The 24,012-nt window shown below is 36.7% G+C and overlaps 1 protein-coding gene across 1 annotated transcript in view; it reads left to right on the plus strand.

The window, feature by feature from the left end:
* MEP1B (meprin A subunit beta) overlaps window positions 1-24,012 on the plus strand; it is a 129,861-nt gene that overhangs the window by 3,815 nt on the left and 102,034 nt on the right. The window contains exon 2 of the mRNA XM_053713136.1: window positions 1,186-1,204. Within this exon, the coding sequence (XP_053569111.1) occupies window positions 1,186-1,204 (19 nt within the window). The remainder of the gene's footprint in view (window positions 1-1,185; window positions 1,205-24,012) is intronic.

The following is a 24,012-nucleotide window of genomic DNA, read 5'->3' on the forward strand; positions in this document are numbered from 1 at the left end:
TCTGCAATATGCTTTCATTCTTTATTTTGTCCCCTTTTCCTGTAATTCCATTCTGAATATGTGAGCTTTTCAGTTTCTGTTATAAAAAGTGCAGAACACTGTTAAATGCCACACAGCCATTGGCTGCACACGCAAGTGACTTATTTATAACTGTTCCTAATTAGCCACAGCAGAATAGGCAACCTAAGTTACAACATGGCAGCTTCCATTGTTTTATAGACATTACAACTTTACACTTATTTTGTCACTATTTAAACAGCTAATGAAGCTAAAAAAATATAGATCTACATGTGATTCTCAGACTAATCTTATCTTTGAATGCATAATTTTATCTAGCATTTATTTAGTGTTTAATGTCCCTTTAACTTGGTATGATTAACTATTCCTCTGAAAAGAATTCTAGTTATCTCAATAACAACAATGTGAGCAGGTGATTGAACTGAGGCTAGAAATGCTTTTTTTAAATGTGGTTTTCTTAGTTGTTGCTTATGGTTTTGTTAGTATGTTAAAGGGAAAGACATTATAGAATTTGAGAAGTCATAGCACAACCTTAAAGGGATAGCATAGTCAGGTATGCAGATGCAGGAAGACTTCTTCAAATGGTCCTAACCTTCCCCCCCCCCCCCCCACACTGAGAGGTTGTTTTCTGTTGTTTCCTCTTGTCTACATAGCTTTTCTGTAGCCTATATTGCAGCATTGACATTTTCGTCATATTTTCCGGACTTGATAGTCAAAATCAGCTAGTTCAAATAAAACAATAAAGGCAAATTAGCTATTTGTAAACAATTTAATTTGTTGCAATAGATGAAATGGATCACTGGGAACACATTGAAGGGGAGAAAATTTTACATCTCAGTTTTGAAAGTGCTAAATAAATTCCTAGCTTGTCAATGCTGCTTATGGTACATAAGTAAACTTTTGTTGTATGTACCTAAATATATCCATTAAAAACTACAGTCATCATTAAAACATGAGATATGGGAAAGATAAACTGCAAAGTCATTTTCAATGTTTATAATCATTGATCATAAATTGATAAGGAATAATAATCTGGTGTCCATTACTGACTACTACTATCAGCAAGTTCAGCCACAAATATAGCAAAGTATATAAAATGTTCAAACTGTTCTCTAGAATTTAACAATGCTATAAACACATCTAATGATTTCTTTTGTACCTTTTCAGCCTGTTCCACAGCACAATGGTAGGTGTATCTTTTATGTTCATTTTTTGCAACACTTTGAAGCTAATTTTCCATTGTGATTATGACTGATACAGTATATACTAATGTACATTACAATCTAATCTGATAAATGTAATATTATTCTTAAAAGCAAAAAACAAAGCACTGTACCTCATATGAAAACGAACGGCTAGATTTAGAGTTCTGCGTTAGCCGTCAAAAGCAGCGTTAAGGGGTCCTAACGCTGGTTTTGGCCGGCCGCTGGTATTTAGAGTCAGGCAGGAAAGGGTCTAATGCTCACTTTCAAGCTGCGACTTTTCCATACCGCAGATCCCCTTACGCCAATTGCATATCCTATCTTTTCAATGGGATCTGCCTAACGCCGGTATTTAGAGTCTTGGCTGAAGTGAGCGGTAGACCCTCTACCGACAAGACTCCAGCCGCAGAAAAAAGTCAGTAGTTAAGAGCTTTCTGGGCTAACGCCGTTTTATAAAGCTCTTAACTACTGTGCTATAAAGTACACTAACACCCATAAACTACCTATGTACCCCTAAACCGAGGTCCCCCCACTATAATAAATATTTTTAACCCCTAATCTGCCGACCGCACACCGCCACCACCTATGAACCCCTAATCTGCTGCCCCTAACATCGCCGACACCTACATAATATTTATTAACCCCTAATATGCCCCCCCAACGTCGCCCCTACCTTACCTACACTTATTAAACCCTAATCTGCCGACCGTACCTCGCCGCTACTCTAATAAATGTATTAACCCCTAAACCACCGCACTCCCGCCTTGCAAACCCTATAATAAATAGTATTAACCCCTAATCTGCCCTCCCTAACATCGCCGCCACCTAACTTCAAGTATTAACCCCTAATCTGCCGACCGGACCTCGCCGCTACTCTAATAAATGTATTAACCCCTAAAGCTAAGTCTAACCCTAACACCCTCCTAAGTTAAATATAATTTTAATCTAACGAAATAAATTAAATCTTATTAACTAAAGTATTCCTATTTAAAGCTAAATACTTACCTGTAAAATAAACTCTAATATAGCTACAATATAACGAATAATTATATTGTAGCTATTTTAGGATTTATATTTATTTTACAGGCAACTTTGTATTTATTTAAACTAAGTACAATATCTATTAAATAGTTATTTACTATTTAATAGCTACCTAGTTAAAATAATTACAAAATTACCTATAAAATAAATCCTAACCTAAGTTACAATTAAACCTAACACTACACTATCAATAAATAAATGAAACTTATTTATGACATAAGTTTTTATGCAAATTGGGGTTCTCAATTTGTAGTCTATCTTTTAACATGCAAACTTTGTAATTGTCAATATGTTGGCCAAACGACCAGAATGCTCAGGACCAGATACAGTGATCACGTAAGAGATGTTAAAAACTATAATAAAGATTCTGCAGTTGCTAATCATTTTAATAATCATCATCTAACTTATATAGCCAGTCTTTCTGTTCAAATTATAGATATGGCTGTAGTGCCAATCAGAGGAGGAAATAGGGCCAAAATCTTAGAGAAGAAGGAACTTTATTGGACCCTTAAATTAAAGACCCTTGCCCCCCAAGGCATGAATAGAGAATGCGATATAGATTATTTTATTGATAATTAATATTAACTAATTTAGTTCTCTATTATTAAAATAGGTATTTGTTCCATTTACTAACTGTAGAATTGTTCACTTTATATTGACATATTGACATATTGACATCACTATTCATGTCTTGATTGAATTGAAAATATATTCTCTTTACTTATTGATATCATACTCTATCTTCATCTACAGGGGTTCATATGTGATTATATATAGTTGAACTTTGTTTTTGTTTTGTTTCTCTTAGTTTTTGCTGTATTTAGTTTCTATATATTTATTATTTATATATTTACTATTGTAGTATCAGCTTGACTTCTATCTAAACATTTAATATAAGGAGTTATATTATCTGGCATAAAAATTATCTTATAATGTCTATTATTAAGTGTATTTGCTCTCTATCTAAAACCTCTATCATATTGTATGAAATGTCTGTACATCTAGTCTTGTGCGCAGCTTGCTCTCATCTATTTAATTATTCATCTTGCCTTTTGGGATTCTACCCGTGTATCTAATTCACATTGCAGTCTTTTTTTAACCTTTTTTTCTCATTTTGACTGTGAGGCAAGGCAATAGTTAAATCTATGACTCTCACTGCATAAATAGATGAGGTTTCTCATAGAGTCCCTCATCTATGAGTAAGCGCCTGTAGGGGACGTGAAACATGTAAGATTACCTGCTCTGTTTTTACTGCCATGTCTGATGTGTACCTTTTTAACGTTGTCTAATAAATTTTCAGTTTTATCATAAGTTCTGGATTGAGAGCCTGCCGATTTTTTCTACTTTCTTACCTATGGCAATCTGATCCCTTGCTCTCCGGCTACGGCTCTCCGTCCATGTAGTTGCTCTGTTTGTTTGGGACTCCTTTCCATACCGCTTTGCTTCGCGGTTTGGTATCTGGACTGACTTCCGGTTTATAGGGTGACCGGCCGGCTGCGTTCACTGTTTGTTTTCCTGTTCTCTTATGATTCTATTCAACCTACTAGCAATATTCTTAGCATATAGTTTGACATCAAGGTTTAATAAAGATAAAGGTCAGAAGTGTGTGCAGACATCAGGAGTTTTCCCCGGTTTGGGGAGAGTAATTATAGAAGCTTGCAAGAATTCTTCAGGAAAATCTCCCTGAAGTCCTGCAAATTTGAATACTCATAACAATAGTGGGGTTAATTGAGTGGAGAACATCTTATAAACAACATCAGTATAACTATCAGGTCCCGGAGACTTACTTGGTTTTAATTTAGATATGGTTGACCTGATTTCTTCAGCGGTGAACGGTGAGTCTAATAACTCAACTTGTTCTTGAGTGAGATGTGGGAGATTAAGTGTAGAGAGGAAGGCGTTTATTCACTCATCTGTTTGGGCTGATTGCTCACAAGAAGAGCGTAAGTTATAGAGTTGCAAATAGTAGTTGGCGAATTTGGTTCCAATGTCTGTCGGGTTTGTTAAGGTAGTGCCTCTAGTATGTAAGTGGGGGATTCAGGCTTGTGCAGTGCACTCTCGTAATTTTCTAGCTAATAGGTAAACCAGATTGTTGTCTTTCGTGTAGAAAAGGCGTTTTGCATCTCTTAACCGATCTTGTACCCTTTGGTTCTCTAAAAGTCTAATTGATTGTTGGATTGAAAAGATATGGGATTTAGAGTTGTCTTGTTCGTGGCCTGAAGTGAGCGGAGGTCTTGATGGATCTTTTACGTGATTGGGCCTGGATTTTTATAAACAGGCCTCTAAGATAGGCTTTCAACGAATCCCATAAGCAAAGATCATTGACATCCCCTTTATCATTGGATAGTAAATAATGGTGGTTCTCAGTCTTAATAGTATCTATTACTCCAGGTACGGAAATTTGGGAATCTAATAAACGCCATGAGGGTCTACCCATGGGTGAGGATAGGTCAGACAATTGGATTGTTACCGGACAGTGATCAGATCAAGTTACATTCCCCAATTCAGAATTCTTTATTTTATCCAACAGCCAAAGATTACAGAAAAGGTAATCAATCCTAGAGTAGGAATCATGTACTTGGGAGTAATATGTAAAGTCCTTAGAAGTGGAGGGGAGGGAGCGCCACATGTCATAGAGGTTTGCTTGGGCTATAAGAGAGTAAAAATGTTTTGACATATCTAAAGTCGACCTATCTAGTTTTCGGTTTTGGGGTGTTCATTTGTGCAGGTGTGGGTCAGGAACCATATTAAAGTTATATAAAAGTGTGGTATACACCACCGTGTACCACACCTTTAGGGGGCGCCTTCTTAAACAATAGACAATCCAAATAGCATTGATAATACAAAAAAATATATAAACAAACAGCGTCTGATCACAATAATCTAGACAATGTCCATATACCCAAAGGTAAGTATAGATCCGAAGATGATGTGGCAGCTCTCTGTCATAGGATGGTCATCCTGAACTGTAAACTGTAGAGAGAGAAAGAAACAGAGGCGCCAACATGGCCTAGTACCGCCAGAGCAATGAAGGATATTAAAAATTGCAAGTATATACTCACAAACGGAGCGCACCCCACGGTGCTATTGGTGCAGACTGGAGTCTCTCAGTGATCCAGCTCACTGTATATCTGCAGCACACAGTCAATAGTGGGTCCTTAGGATAGCCTGTAGTGAAGTTCCTGGATAGACACAAAGCACACAAACATAGCCCAATACCCAGGGCCGCCATCAGGGGGTGACAGGGGTGACTCCTGTCAGGGGCCCAATGGGCCAGGGGGGCCCCATGAGGCAAGAACAAAAAACAACAACATTTTTTTTTACACATTTACAAATATGATTCTTTAAAAAGTGTTCTCTTACTTTCTGCAATTTTTTTTATCATGCATGTCACACACTGTTGATTTAGGAGATGCAAGGTGCATACATGTTTCCTCCTGTGAGTATTTCTGTGGATGTTGTGTTTACGTCTTTGTGCTTTGGTTTGTGTCTGAGTGTGTATGTTTTTTTTTTCTGTGGGTCTCTCTGTGAGGGTGGGTGTGTATGTCTTTGTGCATTTTCTGTGGATGTCTGTAAGGGTGTGTGCATATACCTTTGAGCTTTTTCTATGGGAGTCTCTGTGAGGGTGTGTGTATGTTTGCCTTTGTGTATTTTCTCTGGATGCCTCTGTGAGGGTGGGTATGTATATCTGTTTTCTGTGGATGTCTCTGTAAAGGTGTGTGTGTATGTATGTCTGTGTTTTCTGTGGATGTCTCTGTGACTGTGTGTGGTTTCTGTGGATGTCTCAGTGAGAGTGTGTGTATGTATGTCTTTCTGTGTTTTATGTGTATGTCTTTGTGTGTTTTCTGTGGGTGTCTCTGTGTGAATGTGTGTATGTCTTTTTGTGTTTTCTGAGGCTGTCTCTGTCGGTGTTTCCTTGGGTGTATGTGCAAGTTTGAGTTTGTGTGTGTGTCTATTGTCTGTTCCTTTTTAGGACATTTTGACCTTACTACTGATTATTCACATCTTTCTACAGACTTTGAGACTAATGAGACCTTTACGGAAGTCACCAATCCACCATTTAACCTTTAAATTATTATTTAGGCAGTTCAGGGCCCTTCCTTTCAGCCACTGCATGCTGTTGTCATCATTTAGTTGGCATCTTCCTTTACAAAAAGATAATCAGAACTCCATATTTTGTTTTTTAAATCTCCTTTTTTTTTTACAAAACTGTAGTCTACCTCATTACTTGTTAGGTCAATGTAATCAAGTGCTGAGTGTCTGTTTGGGTGTCTGTGTCTGAGTGTGTTTGTGTGTTTCTTTGCGTGTCTGCTAGAGTGTCTGTATGTGAATCCTTATGTGTGTGTGTTTCAGTGTATGAGTGTGTCTGTGTGTTTGTATGTTACTACCTTTACAACATTTCCAAGTTTAAATAGACACTTAAGAATAAAGTGCATATACGTTTTAGTCACCTGGTCAAAAATTGCACATGTCAAAGGGGGGGGGGGGCCTGATCAATGGTTAAGTCAGGGTCCTCAAAATTTCTAGTGGCGGCCCTGCCAATACCGTTGATAACCATGCAGCAATAAGCTATAAGGTTGCACTTACAAGATCCAAAGCACCTTCAGGTGCATTAACAGCAAGCTGGAACCTCACAGCCGTCCATCAGACTGTATCCTCAAGGCAAAACACAGCAGAAAGTCTCAGGAAAATATGCCAAATGACCAGCAAAGTGTATAAAATAATATACACCAAAAAAATAGCAAATCTATATTAAAAGAACTTTATTAAAAATGCAACGCGTTTCTCAGCTACTCAGAGCTGTTTCATCAGGCTAAAACATAACACATATTAAAAAACACTTGCTATTTAACAGGATTTGAAAAAATAAAACCACAGTCTAATTGGTCAGGTAATTAATGCACCAACAGAACCTATACCGGTATGTAATTAGTTGGTATGGTTACAGGGTTAAACAGATCTTTTAACAAGTGATCAACAGCTTTTATACAGATTTTCACAAATCCCTAAAACATGTCTCCTAAAATTGTTGTATATATATATATATATGTTAACATAACATCACATAAATGATCACATAAATTTAACATCACATAAATGATCGTGTGGACGCAAAAATGCTTATATTAAACATAATATTGTAGCTCAATTTGAACATGATATTGCAAAATGTGATCAAGCGATATGTATAGAGAAAAACATAAATGCATCTGATCACCCTTTTCCCCTGCTAGCCTATTGAGACGTGCTGTTACAGGCATAAAATATGTTAACATTGTATCGCACAAAAAGTTCACACTGGTCCCAATGTATCAAAATAGCAACCCTTGTTTACACAATACAAACCAGCACACTTGACCTATAATACAAAATCGTACTTGTCACCGGGATTAGTATTTGGGTTCAATGGATACGTTATTTTATTTTCGCTCATGTGAAGATTTTGTTTTACTTTGTTAATACCCGGCTAGATTCCTGACGTAATAGTGTCTTGGGGCTTTTTTGCACCTATAATCATCAGTGTTAGAGGGCGCGAGTATAGCAACCAATTCTTTCTGGTATATATAATCAAAGGCATGCACCGGTCCTTATGATACGCTGACAGTCCGTGTAATAGTGTTAATATTAAGCTTACTTGATAATAATCAAGGCCCAATGCGCTTACAAATAGTGATGTTTGTGTATGAAACTGACCAAAAACTAGTCAAGTACACCAGAGCACACGATCGCCACCACAGAACTCCCCAGTACATCTGACATATCGACACAACGCTAGTCCTAGCTCCAATAGTAGCGCATAACATCCGTTCAATAGGAGGGGCCATGAACCGTACATTCCTTCTGCAGTGCCAAACCCACCGTCACTCCCACGGACAAGTGTATCTCCCTTGGCAACCACCACTCAAAGAATGTGCACCTCAACATTACATGTGTCATAACAGAACAGAACCCTCGCCTGCCACGGTCCGACAAGACCCCCTTGACAGCTGATACAATATATATACACATCTATGGTGCATATATAGATGCATAAACATTAAACAAGGTATATATATCAAACTTATGCCCAGATAAATATGATAGGGGTTGTTCTGTTAGGTGAACAACTCATATTGATCTAGATGGTAGCAAACCAATTTCATATGAATCGTACCATAATAGGAATATAAAAGAATATATATATTGAGACAATGCCCTTAAATAACTAGTGTAAAACACCCAAATATATATTAAGACAAAATATGTAAATCATACATATGCCCAGATAAATATGAGAGGGGGTGATCTATTAGATAAACATACTTGTATTGAACTAAATACAAACAAGAGCCTGATTTAATATGATTCATAACCGTAATGGGAGTGTAAGAAATATATAAAAAAATATATATACAGGTAGCCCTCAGTTTACGCCGGGCTTAGGTTCCAGAAGGAATGGTTGTAAATCGAAACCGTTGTAAATTGAAACCCCGTTTATAAAGTAAGTCAATGGGAAGTGAGGGAGATAGGTTCCAGGCCCCTCTCAAAATTGTCATAAGTAACACCTAATACATTATTTTTAAAGCTTTGAAATGAAGACTTTAAATGCTAGACAGCATTATAAACCTAATAAAATAATCACACAACACAGAATATATAATTAAACTAAGTTAAATGAACAAAAACATTTGCTAAACAGCATTATAAACCTAATAAAATAATCACACAACACAGACTTCACTTGCATTTTTCTGCAAACAGTTCTTTCTATGCATTCCAATCTGGACTGATTTATAGACAGAAAGATCTTGTTCCTTTGAAATCTGCTCGATAGCTCAGGTCTGGTTAAAATGATTAATTTCAGCTTGCTTGGCTTTGCTGCAACACAAACAGACAGCTCCATCTACTGGCTATTTTAATAAATGCACTGCTTCTCAATGCTTTTCAAGAGCAGTCACATGACTGGAAAAAAAGGTTGTTATTCTGAAACGGTGTAAATTGAACCGTTGTAAAACGAGGGCCACCTGTATATAAAAAGTGACCCTTGGATGACTAGTATAATGCACCCAAACATGGGTGTGTGTGAAATTAGAGATTAATATTTGTCATTAGAAAAAATGTAAACGTAAAAATTATCTTGTCGGACCGTGGCAGGCGAGGGTTCTGTTCTGTTATGACACATGTAATGTTGAGGTGCACATTCTTTGAGTGGTGGTTGACAAGGGAGATACACTTGTCGTTGGGAGTGATGGTGGGTTTGGCACTGCAGAAGGAATGTACGGTTCATGGCCCCTCCTATTGAACGGATGTTATGCGCTACTATTGGAGCTAGGACTAGCGTTGTGTCGATACGTCAGATGTACTGAGGAGTTCTGTGGTGGCGATCGTGTGCTCTGGTGTACTTGACTAGTTTTTGGTCAGTTTCATACACAAACATCACTATTTGTAAGAGCATTGGGCCTTGATTATTATCAAGTAAGCTTATTATTAACAATATTACACGGACTGTCAGCGTATCATAAGGACCGGTGCATGCCTTTGATTATATATACCAGAAAGGATTGGTTGCTAGACTCCCGCCCTCTAACACACTGATGATTATAGGTGCAAAATAGCCCCAAGACACTATTACGTCAGGAATCTAGCCGGGTATTAACAAAGCAAAACAAAATCTTCACATGAGCGAAAATAAAATAATGTATTAATTGAACCCAAATACTAATCCCGGTGACAAGTAAGATTTTGTATTATAGGTCAAGTGTGCTGGTTTGTATTGTGTGAACAAGGGTTACTATTTTGATACATTGGGACCAGTGTGAACTTTTTGTGCGATACAATGTTAACATATTTTATGCCTGTAACAGCACGTCTCAATAGGCTAGCAGGGGAAAAGGATGATCAGATGCATTTATGTTTTTCTCTATACATATCGCTTGATCACATTTTGCAATATCATGTTCAAATTGAGCTACAATATTATGTTTAATATAAGCATTTTTGCGTCCACACGATCATTTATGTGATGTTAAATTTATGTGATCATTTATGTGATGTTATGTTAACATATATATATATATATATATATATATATATATATATATATACAACAATTTTAGGAGACATGTTTTAGGGATTTGTGAAAATCTGTATAAAAGCTGTTGATCACTTGTTAAAAGATCTGTTTAACCCTGTAACCATACCAACTAATTACACACAGGTGTAGGTTCTGTTGGTGCATTAATTACCTGACCAATTAGACTGTGGTTTTATTTTTTCAAATCCTGTTAAATAGCAAGTGTTTTTTAATATGTGTTATGTTTTAGCCTGATGAAACAGCTCTGAGTAGCTGAGAAACGCGTCACATTTTTAATAAAGTTCTTTTAATATACACTTGCTATTTTTTTGGTGTATATTATTTTATACACTTTGCTGGTCATTCTGCATATTTTCCTGAGACTTTCTGCTGTGTTTTGCCTTGAGGATACAGTCTGCTGGACGGCTGTGAGGTTCCAGCTTGCTGTTAATGCACCTGAAGGTGCTTTGGATCTTGTAAGTGCAACCTTATAGCTTATTGCTGCATGGTTATCAACGGTATTGGGCTATGTTTGTGTGCTTTGTGTCTATCCAGAAACTTCACTACAGGCTATCCTAAGGACCCACGATTGGCTGTGCGCTGCAGATATACAGTGAGCTGGATCACTGAGAGACTCCAGTCTGCACCAATAGCACCGTGGGGTGCGCTCCATTTGTGAGTATATACTTGCATTTTTGAATATCCTTCATTGCTCTGGTGGTACTAGGCCATGTTGGCGCCTCTGTTTCTTTCTTTCTCTCTCTACCATATTAAAGTTGCCTGCTATTAGGAGAAGTCCCTGTTTATGTTTATCTAGACAGCATAAAAACTTTTTCAAATATCTAATTTGTGTTGAGTTGAGACTGTAATATGAGGCTAAAGTATAGATGATTCCATTTATTTTGCAAACTAGTATAATATAGCACCCCAATGGATCAGGATCTATAAATATTTTTTCATAGGCAATATCCCTATGTATAAGGATAGCCGTGCCTCTTGATTTCTTAATGTATGATGCATTCTCCACCACTGGGAATAAATAGGAACGGAATGGGCCCGGTCACCAGCTCGCCAGTGGATCTCCTGCAGAAAAACTATTTTGGCTTGTAAATGTTTTAGAGAACAAAATAAGAGGCTTCGTTTAATAGGGGAATTTAGCCCTCTCACATTATGGGAGACACAAACAATCGCCATGGGTGATAATGGAGATAAAGAGAAAAGATAAGTGGGGAAAAAAAGGGGGGTGGCACCAGTCCTAGAATATAAGCACACCAGTGGTTATATATTTATCTAGTGTTAGTGAAAGGTAAAATAAAACAACATTTGTTTCAAGAGAAAAGGATTTGTCAACTTTATAGACTGGGGTTGGTAATTTTTGCGGCGTTTACAGAGGAAACCGCTATTAAAGTCTCTGGTAAAAGACAGTTACCAGAGTACTATAGTACTATATAATAAAAGAAAATAAGAAGTAGATCCTAAAGGAAAAATGTGAGTTGTGTGGGGGGGGGGGGGGTGAGCCTATTGGGGCTGGCCTAGCCTTTTGGTGTTATATTGGTTGCTATATACTGGGGTCAGACTAACCAAAAGATGTGTGTGTTTAACTGATTTCTAGTGATGAGTTATACAGAAATCCCCAATGGGATAATGAGCCTATGCTCTAGTCGGGCAAACGTGAGAAGTAGAGACACATGGAAGGTTCTGAGGGTAAAGATTACTTTTAGCTAATGGGCACTTATTCATTAAACTTTTCAATCACTTTAAGCTATATTTTTAATTCAATATGCTTTAAGAAAATCCTATAGTAGGACCAAAACTTTGTAGTTTGTTCCAATTAACCCTGCAAAGAGGAAATAAAGGTCATTTTTAATTGAGGCAGGAATCCATTAGTCTATAAGTCATTAGTCTATTTTGCTGTTGGTGAGACTTGGCAGTCTGATTCTGTGCCCATAACTGCAAGTGTGCTGTTTTCCACTGTGTTGGAAATTAGAGTAAATCCAGACTCATCTGGACTTTCTGTTGAGTATAGCATTTGGCTTAGAAGAGAAGTGGGTTGATAAGGTGCCCCTCTGATTATCAATATGTAGAATGTTTAATATTCTTAAATGGTAGTGTTGTGTGTGCCTGGTATCCTCAACAAGAGTTGTTGTTTTCTTATGTAAAGACTGATTAGGAGATAAGGTTTTGAACTCATTGAACCAGGCTCAACTACTTTGTTACTAGGTTAACCACCGTAAATGGAATTGAATTGCTTCTCTGCTAATAAACATAAAGTAAGTATTGTAGTAAATATATTAAAAGATTTACTTTGTATAATAAACAGTGTCAGCTATAAACCTGAGATAAGGACATTCCGAAATGATTAAAATAAGCAATAATATTCAACTACAATTTGCAGCTAGATAGAAAGTTCTCTAATAACAATTTCTAGTCATGGTATGGGTTTTGCAATATATTTGTATATATAAAAAAAAATATTTGGGAGTTCTTAACATTTTTTTATGATTGCAAATCAAGTAAGTGCAGTTCCACTTGATATTTGTGACCTTTGATACTGACACCTTTGCAGTTGTCTCAAATAGAATGAGTGCTGATCTCCCTCTGACTCTGTGAATGTGTGTGTGCATATACAGTATATATATATATATATATTTATATCTATATCTATATCTATATATATATATATATATATATTTCTTTCATGTAATTAGCAAGAGTCCATGAGCTAGTGACGTATGGGATATACATTCCTGCCAGGAGGGGCAAAGTTTCCCAAACCTCAAATGCCTATAAATACACCTCTCACCACACCCACAAATCAGTTTTACAAACTTTGCCTCCTATGGAGGTGGTGAAGTAAGTTTGTGCTAGATTCTACGTTGATATGCGCTCCGCAGCAGGTTGGAGCCCGGTTTTCTTCTCAGCGTGCAGTGAATGTCAGAGGGATGTGAGGAGAGTATTGCCTGTTTGAATTCAATGATCTCCTTCTACGGGGTCTATTTCATAGGTTCTCTGTTATCGGTCGTAGAGATTCATCTCTTACCTCCCTTTTCAGATCGACGATATACTCTTATATATACCATTACCTCTACTGATTCTCGTTTCAGTACTGGTTTGGCTTTCTACTACTTATAGATGAGTGTCCTGGGGTAAGTAAATCTTATTTTCTGTGACACTCTAAGCTATGGTTGGGCACTTTTATATAAAGTTCTAAATATATGTGTTCAAACATTTATTTGCCTTGACTCAGGATGTTCAACGTTCCTTATTTCAGACAGTCAGTTTCATATTTGGGATAATTCATATGAATTAATCATTTTTTTCTTACCTTAAAATTTGACTTTTTCCCTCTGCGGGGGCTGAAAATGCTTCATTTTATTGCGTCATTCTTGGCGCGGACTTTTTTGGCACAAATTTTTTTTTCTGTTTCCGGCGTCATACGTGTCGCCGGAAGTTGCGTCATTTTTTTTACTTTTTTTGCGCCAAAAGTGTCGGCGTTCCGGATGTGGCGTCATTTTTTGCGCCAAAAGCATTTAGGCGCCAAATAATGTGGGTGTCTTTTTTGGCGCTAAAAAATTTGGGCAACACTATTGTCTCCACATTATTTAAGTCTCATTAATTATTGCTTCTGGTTGCTAGAAGCTTGTTCACTAGCATTTTTTCCCATTCCTGAAACTGTCATTTAAGGAATTTGATCAATTTTGCTTTATATGTTGTTTTTTCTATTACATATTGCAAGATGTCTGCGAGTAACCCTGAGTCGGAAGCCACTTCTGGAAAAATGCTTAACTGAGTTTCAGTTCTACCAAAGCTAAGTTCATTTATTTTAAATGTTATAAATGTTTATCTTTAGCTATGGTTTGTAATAAGTTATTATGATATACTTTTACATGCAGATTCCATTAGTATTTATGCTTTATACATTTCCATTCTTAAGTACAAGAAATGTTTAGAAGATTTATAAGAAATATTTTTTCTGATTAAGGCTTTGTCTGACTTCGTGCCTTCTAATACAATTTTTAGGTCTTTTTTCACTTCTTTTTTAATTATTGAAGTTTCAAATGACCAACAACATACTGATTTATCCTTCTCTGATGATGTTTTTTTCTCTTTCAGAGATTCTCTTCATCAGATATTGACACTAACAAATCTACTTTTTTATAATTTTTTTATTAAAGTACATTTGTTCTTTGTTGAAGAGGTGTTGATTATTTTGGATATTAAGGTATCTAGTTCTTTAAGACTAGCTGACACTATTTCTGCCTTTTTTTCTTCTGTGATTTCAGAGGTTTTCTTTCCAATTCCCCATACTAGGGAATGGAATAGGCTGAGAATTCTCTTTTATTCCTTCTTCAAGGTTTTAAACTATATTCTTTGCCAGCAGTTAAATTCAATTTGGAGGGTTCTCCAATTTATTGGGGCTATCTCTACTCCTACTAATTATGCTATTGTTTCTATAGCAAAATAATATTTATTTTCCTTTATATATTTAGTTTCAGGTACTTTTCTTGGTCCTGTGATATTGCAATTGCTTCATTTTTTCTGTTTACTTTAAGATCAAGTATCAGATTATGATTTATTTTAGCATTGTTAAAGGGACAACATTTACTAGACTAGGTGCTGTTGCATTTTGTCTTGTTGTTTTGCATTTTGCAAGTCCTCTGTTTTGACTGGTCCTTTAAACTGGACTATCATGCTAATGATTTCATTTGTGTCTTCATTTTATTGAATATATTCGCAAATGAGGGTTAATCTATGTCTTTAGCTATTTTAGCTAGAAGAATTTTGTGTTTTTTAAAAAAAATTAAAAAAAAAGAAAATCCATATTTCTTTTGTTCTAAGATAAATCAATTATTTGTTTTATAATTGGATTCAATTCTTAACTGTTACTATGGGCTTCAAGATTGAGTTCTAAGACTAAAACTTTAAGCTTATACTAGTTTGGTTGTTCTTATTAAGGAACAAATTCCTGAGTTCTTTCCCAAGTAACATGTTTATAATTGGGGTTCGAAATCAGCTCCCTAATATTGCGATGTACGTGCCGTATTCCAGCTTGGCTGGTAAGGGGCAGGTTAAGACTTCTTTGAAATTTATTTGGTTCTATTTTGTCCAAATTTCTTTGATTTTATTCCAGTAAGGCTAACACTTTCTTTAAGTGTGTTTCTGTCCTATATATTTTGGATACTGTTGTAGCATGGCTGGGTACCCATGGGGTTCAAGCGCTGCTCAGACCTGGAATCTTCTGGGGTATTTCTTCCAGTTCCTTTTTTAGGAACTGGGTTTTGGAGTTTTATTCAAACTATTCTGCCTTTTTATGGTCACTGATAGCATTATTTGTTTTCATTAGATACAATAAATGCATATTTTTCATTTTTCTGTTTTCATTCAGATTATTTCCTGAGGATGCGGAATCTCATATGATTCACTTGCTCTTAAGGACATAGTTAGAGGATCTTTTTTTTTTCTCAAAAGTTCTTGATTCCTCACGTAAGGGTCACCTTTTTTAGGTTTCCAGATGGTTTATGTCACTGTCTTTGTCTCTATCGGACAAGGGACAATTTGTATTGGGTTCCCTCTGTCGGTACCTTTAGTCTCTATTTTTTCCTTCAGTTGCTATATATGCATAGAAGTTTTAACAGCATTGGATTCAATTCCCTTTGCTCATTTTCAATGGAAAGATCCTTTCCAGCTTTTTCTGAGTGTTGTTTCTTCAAGAACATGGTTGGAGGATCAATTAACCAATCAGTTTGTTGATTCCTCAGACAAGAGTAACCTTTTTTTTTTAGGTTTCCAGTTAGATTCAGTGTCCATGACTCTGTCTCTGTCGGACAAGAGACGTCTGAATTTGGTTTCAGCTTATCGAAACCTTCAGTCTCAATCATTCCCTTCGGTAGCCTTATGCATGGAAATTCTAGGTTCTTATGACTGCTGCATTGGACGTGTTCCCCTTTGCTCATTTTCACATGCGACCTCTTCAGCTCTGTATGCTGAACCAGTGGTGCAAGGATTATACAAAGATATCTCATTTAATATCTTTAAAACCGATTGTTCGACACCCTCTGACGTGGTACAGACCACCATCATTTAGTTCAGGGTGCTTCTTTTGTTCTTCCAACCTGGACTGTGATCTGACAGGTTGGGGAGCTGTATGGGGGTTTCTGACAGCACAAGGGGTTTGGGAATCTCAGGAGGTGAGATTTCCAATCAACATTTTGGAACTCCGTGCAATTTTCAGAGCTCTTCAGTCATGGCCTCTTCTAAAGAGAGAGTCGTTCATTTGTTTACAGACGGACAATGTCACAAATGTGGCATATGTCAATCATCAAGAGGGACTCACAGTCCTCTGGCTATAAAGGAAGTATCTCGAATACTTGTATGGGCGAAATCCAGCCCCTGTCTAATTTCTGCGGTTCATATCCCAGGTATAGACAATTGGGAAGCGGATTATCTCAGTCGCCAAATGCTACATCCGGGCGAATGGTCTCTTCACCCAGAGGTATTTCTTCAGATTGTTCAAATATGAGGACTTCCAGAAATAGATCTGATGGCTTCTCATCTAAACAAGAAGCTTCCCAGGTATCTGTCCAGATCCAGGGATCCTCAGGCGGAAGCAGTGGATGCATTGTCACTTCCTTGGAAATATCATCCTGCTATATCTTTCCGCCTCTAGTTCTTCTTTCAAGAGTGATTTCCAAAATTCTAGAGGAGCGTTCGTTTATTCTGCTGGTGGCTCCAGCATGGCCTCACAGGTTTTGGTATGCAGATCTTGTCTGGATGGCTCCTTGCCATCCGTGGACTCTTCCGTTAAGACCAGACCTTCTATCACAAGGTCCTTTTTTTCCATCAGGATCTCAAATCCTTAAATTGAAATTATGGAGATTGAACGCTTGATTCTCAGTCATAGAGGTTTTCTCTGACTCCGTAATTAATACTATGTTGCAGGCTCGTAAATCTGTATCTAGGATGATATATTATCGAGTCTGGAAGACTTGCATTTTTTGGTGTTTTTCTCATCATTTTTCTTGGCATTCTTTTAGAATTCCTAGAATTTTACAGTTTCTTCAGGATGGTTTGGATAAGTTTTGTCTGCAAGTTCCTTAAAAGGACACATCTTTGCTCTTTCTGTTCTTTTTCACAGAAAGATTGCTAGTTTTCCTGATTTTTATTGTTTTGTACAAGCTTTGGTTCATATAAAACTTGTTATTAAGTCAATTTCTCCTCCTTGGAGGTTGAATTTGGTTCTGGGGGCTCTTCAAGCTCCTCCGTTTGAACCTATGCATTCTCTGGACATTAAATCACTTTCCTGGAAAGTTTTGTTCTTTTGGCCATCTCTTCTGCTAGAAGAGTTTCTGAATTATCTGCTCTTTCTTGTGAGTCTCCTTTTCTGATTTTTCATCAGGATAAGGCGGTGTTGCAAACTTCTTTTAAATTTTTACCTAAGGTTGTGAATTCTAACAACATTAGTAAAGAAATTGTAGTTCCTTCATTTTGTCCTAATCCTAAGAATTCTAAGGAGAGATCACTGCATTCTTTGGATGTAGTTAGAGCTTTGAAATATTATGTTGAAGCTACTAAGATTTTCCGAAAGACTTCTAGTCTTTTTGTTATCTTTTCCAGTTCTAGGAAAGGTCAGAAGGCCTCTGCCATTTCTTTGGCATCTTGGTTGAAATCTTTAATTCATCATGCTTATGTCGAGTCGGGTAAACTCAGCCTCAAAGGATTACAGCTCATTCTACTAGGTCAGTTTCTACTTCCTGGGCGTTTAGGAATGAAGCTTCGGTTGATCAGATTTGCAAAGCAGCAACTTGATCTTCTTTGCATATTTTTACTAAATTCTACCATTTTGATGTGTTTTCTTCTTCTGAAGCAGTTTTTGGTAGAAAAATACTTCAGGCAGCTGTTTCAGTTTGATTCTTCTGCTTATAATTTCAGTTTTTTTCATTATAAGATTTAAACTTTGTTTTGGGTGTGGATTATTTTCAGCGGAATTGGCTGTCTTTATTTTATCCCTCCCTCTCTAGTGACTCTTGCGTGGAAGATCCACATCTTGGGTAGTCATTATCCCATACGTCACTAGCTCATAGACTCTTGCTAATTACATGAAAGAAAACATAATTTATGTAAGAACTTACCTGATAAATTCATTTCTTTCATATTAGCAAGAGTCCATGAGGCCCACCCTTTTTATGGTGGTTATGATTTTTTTGTATAAAGCACAATTATTCCAATTCCTTATTTTTTATGCTTTCGCACTTATTTCTTATCACCCCACTTCTTGGCTATTCGTTAAACTGGTGGGTGTGGTGAGGGGTGTATTTATAGGCATTTGAGGTTTGGGAAACTTTGCCCCTCCTGGTAGGAATGTATATCCCATACGTCACTAGCTCATGGACTCTTGCTAATATGAAAGAAATGAATTTATCAGGTAAGTTCTTACATAAATTATGTTATACACATACACAGGGCTTTTTTGCAGGGGTACTCAGTACCACCGCATCTGCCATCTCTCTTACCAAGTAATATTTGTAATCGTCATGTAAGTACTCTAGTTTCAAAAGAGGGGGCTGCTAAACATATTAAGCATTGTAAATAACTTTGTTCCTTTACTTTTCTCAAAGTTACTGACCACAATATGTGTGTGTGTGTGTGTGTATATATATATCCATCTGATGAAGAGGTGAAGATCTTGAAACATCACAGAATAAACCAGTTTTGCTGTGTATTAAATCCATAGATATATGTGTGTATGTGTGTGTGTGTGTGTATATATATATATATATATATATATATATATATGTTCCTTGTTTGAAAGAAGGCACTCACTGGTCTTAAAGAAAACAATTTTTTAATTAATGTCAAAAAGCAAATTCATCCATAACGTTTCGATGTCGTTATGACATCTTTATCAAATGATCCGCCAATATCAGTATGGCACCCTCATATGCTAATTTATACATGGCATGGTACGAGCAACAAGCCATGAAACCTTATGCTCATCCCCACATCAGGTACTACGTACGTTATATTGATGACGTGTTCCTGGTGTGGAGAGGAGATGCAATCGAATTGGAGCAATGGGTGTCATGTTTGAACTCCATGGACTGTCCCATTGATTTAAACTTGAATACAGTGAGACTGAAGTACATTTTTTGGACCTTAACATCATTAAGGTCCAGAATGATGAGCAATATGTCTTTGGTACATCATTATATACCAAAGAAACGGACCGTAATTCTTTGTTGGAAGCTAATAGCTTTCACCCGAGACACCAAAAAACAGGTTTAGTGAAATCACAACTCACTAGGGTCATCCGCAACAACAGTGATGTACCCACTATGTTGAAACAACTCGATGAGATGGAAATGAAGTTGATAAAGAGGGGTTATGACGGTAAAATGGTCCATGGTATAAGAATGGAGTTGTTGGATGGCACTGTCATACATACTAGTAAACCAAAGGATAATACCACAGCAAAACAGAATTTTATTAGCACTTACACTCCAATGAGTGGAGAACTGTCAAGATCTGTACATCAACATTGGTCAATCCTGGAGACCGACATGACGCTTCCTTTCTATGGTACCAAGCCACCACGTATGGTGCATAGGCGGGCTGACAATTTACGTGATTTACTGGTGAAAACTGATCCAGTCAGCTGTTACCAGAAGGAAACATGGCTAAAGCCCTCAAGTAAAGGCTGTTTTACATGTGGTGGTTGCACGACATGCAACGGCATGATAAAAGGGAAAACTTTTCAACATCCCCATACGAACAAGCGCTTTACTATTCGTCATCGACTTACTTGTACCAGCACACATGTTATCTACCTGTTGATTTGCCCGTGTTCCCTGGTATATATCGGAAAAACCGTCACAAGCTTCAGTGATAGGATGGTAAATCATCGGTGTGCCATCCGAGAAGCCTTGAAATCAGGTGATTCAGACCAGCCAGTTGCACATAATTTTGTGCAGCACAGACATAGTGTTTCTAGCATGAAAACTATGGTTATTGATCACATCCCACCACTACCTAGGGGTGGCAAAAGAGCGAACCGACTGCTTCAGAGAGAAACTAAATGGATTCATATGCTGGATACTGTTATACCTAAGGGACTGAACACCTATCTGGACTTTGGACCGTTTTACACTAAATAACCCATAGACTGACCATGGACATATATTTCAATCTACCACTCCAATATGTAAGAATAACTACCAGGATCCTACATGAATTCTCATTCTAGTGGGTACACACTGGTTTCTATCTATTACAAGAGGCATGAAGGAGGGTGGTAATAAATATATGACAACTGTATATAGTAGTAGAGTAAGGTGTACATACCTATGATTTTGAATAAGATAATGAAGTGTTAATAACGTTATATAGGAATGCAAATTGTTGGCATAGGGTGTTCTTGCTAAACAGCTCTGTTGTTTTTATTTACTGTAAATGTTGTCCTTTGGTCTCAGGTGTTACATGCTGGAGTGGTATCGATCAATATCAAAATAATTTGATGGATCTGAATTAGAAGAGCACTGTTGTGCCTCATATAGATCGTGCTTTAGTGTTAAAGCTGAAGTTTTGATCGATACATGCATGCGCTTTTGACCTAGGACTTATACGGCATGTTTGTTTTTGTTTTGTGTGTTTCCATGGCAGCCGGTAGCCAATCAGCCAATACTGATATGCTGAAATCACACGTTTGCGAGATGACATCAGTGGGGGCGGATGTGGAGTACGTACTGTGGATTGTGTATACACGGTTGCCATGGAGATGTATAACCAATCGGATCCGACTGACGCATCTCGCTCACGGTTGAGCGTGATGACGTCAGAGGTGAAGTTGGTGGTTTGCCGAGCGGGAAGATTGGGATATGTTTGTATATAAGGTGGGCATTCGAGGTATAATGTTAGCAATTTTTTCTACTTTGGGGACACGATTGTTCTATGATACTGATATTGGCGCATCATTTGATAAAGATGTCATAACGACATCGAAACGTTATGGATGAATTTGCTTTTTGACATTAATTAAAAAATTGTTTTCTTTAAGACCAGTGAGTGCCTTCTTTCAAACAAGGAACATACATATTTTATTCGAAGTGCACCCTGGCTGCTGTGGTAATGTAAGACTGTGCTTATCTCTCTTTGGAGGACTATATATATATATTTTATACATATGTGTGTATATAGAATGCTGACTGGAATAAAAAATTAAAGCGTTATTAGCACTAATTAGCTAATTTGCGCTGGTATTACAAGTTCACAGCTGGGAATCATTGCGCTCACGAGAGCGCGCTTCTATAGGCTCCAATGGGAGCCTTGTTCTGATGCAGTCACAGACGGCATCAGAACCTTGCGCAGCGAAGGGGGGTAAGTAACAAAGCAATGGGCAGCATTTTGAAATATATATGTATATGACTATATACATACAGTATATATTTATTTGTTAATATGTGTATATACACATATTAACAGATAAATTATATATTCATATATATTTACAAGGAACACACATAGACCACAATGTAAAGGCACTTTTCAGTGTCTTTTTTTTCCTAACACCCCACTCTCACCAACTTTAAAACCCACAAACTGCCTAGTGCAGTTGTTATTAATTTAAAAAAAGCTACATTTAAATATAAAACTATAATTATTTTTCTGAGCACTAATTGCTACTGCTAGCTCGCAGTAGCAATAACCAACCACTTGTAATGGCTGGTTTAGGTTAATTATCACGCGCCCACAAATGGGCAAATTTGCCCGTTTGCGGATGCATAATAATTTATTTCTTCACTTGTAAACTAGCCCTAAATATTTTCAATCCATTTGAAGGCACCTATGAAGCCCTGGGAATGGTATTAAAGATTCTTCTTCAAAACAAATTCAAGTCAGACTTGATCATCTATTAGATTTGACATTGTTCAAGTTATGTTTGCAGTATTTCTATGTTACCTGCAGTTATTTCTTTTATAACATTTGTGAATTAATGTTTTTTAGAAGTGTTAATATCATTGCCCAGTACTCATGGCAACATTTTTCTAAGCCTAAAATATTGCTGACATATTACATGGTGTTGTGTACCTTAGCTTAATATAGATGGTTCAATTATGAAATACTCCAAACCTCCTAGTTACAACACTTCAATTTAAATACTTTACCCCCTAAGGTTACAACACTTTACCTTAAAATATGTTGTGCCCAAGGGTTTATATCTTTATTATATACATCTATAAACATAAAAGCCAGAAGCTTATAGCAAAAACATTTTTGTAAAATTGGTAACATTCCAAACTCTCTCTTCCAAACTTTTTTTTATGACATCATTGGCAACAACAATGACATAATAATAAATGACAACAGTTCTTTCACCACTGACAACACAGATTATGTCATATGACTATAATGAGATCATTGCTGAAATCATAAATTGTAAACTTGTTGCTATTATCGATTTTAAAGTTTTAAACAAATATTAAACTTACATTAAAAGTTTTTAAATTTGAATTAAAAACTAAAGGGGCAGTTTACTAAAAAATGTTCTCCCCTTTCATTTGTTCCAAATGATCCACTTTAAGTATTTCCATTACCCTTCTAATGGCATTTGAAATAGATTATTTGGCCTGTGGTATCCCCACCCATCCTGAAGTTTTTGGCCTCAAGGCCAAGCTGTGTTAACACAGCCAGTAGAAGAAATTACACTCCCAGTGGGTTATAGAAGAGATAAGGTAATAAAATGTTAATTTTTCATTGTTCTCTCCAAGTATTGGTGATTGTTTTATGGACAGATATAAGATAAAGAAGCATGTATATGTACACAATGTGATAAAGTAATGAGCTCTGATTACAAGCTACAAGCTCAACCCATTTTATTAGGTTGTGGCTTAAAAACACAAAATCAGCTAATTCATATACACAAATAAGTCTTAAAAAAGCAAATCTCATACATTTTATACTCTGCAGCTGGTAAAAAAAGTAACTGGAAACATTAAGGGAAAAACAATTTTATAGTATACAGTCCCTTTAAGATTTTAAAAAACAAAAAACACTTTAAAGGGACAGTAGATTCAAAATTAAATCTTCATGATTCTGACAGAGCATGCAATATTTAAACAACATTCCAATTGATTTCTATTATCAAATTTGCTTTGTTCTTTTGGTATCCTTTGTTTAAGAGTAAAACTAGGTAGGATGATTTGCAGTTTAGGAGCGTGCATGTGTCTTTATGATTCTATGGCAGCAGTGTTTTTAACTATGTATAACATTGTTTTAAACATTGTTGCAAATACTGCTGCCAGATGGCTCAAGACGTGAACATTTTGGAAAGTTGATAAAAATTGTTCTTCAATAGTACTAAGTTTGACTTTAATGGTTTGGATAAAGCATGAATTGTACATTTCCCTAGAGCTTCTCTGCAATACTCTCAAATTGCATTTCAATGTAAAAAAAGTCTAGTTCGATGTATCATTGTCTGATGTGTGATATCATTAAAGATTAATGATATGATATGAGCAGTACTGTCACTGACTGTCATGTAATCTGTGTTGTTTTTTATTGTTGTGTAGATAATTTCAAGTGCTATACCAAAGCTCATGACATGTATGATGTTTTGGATACATTCGGCCAGATTACGAGTTTTTTGCGGTAAGAGGGGTGCGTTGCTAACTTGCACGTTATTCTCACCGCTCACTTACCTACAGC

Source organism: Bombina bombina, chromosome 5, assembly GCF_027579735.1.
Source record: "Bombina bombina isolate aBomBom1 chromosome 5, aBomBom1.pri, whole genome shotgun sequence".
Lineage (NCBI taxonomy): Eukaryota > Metazoa > Chordata > Amphibia > Anura > Bombinatoridae > Bombina > Bombina bombina.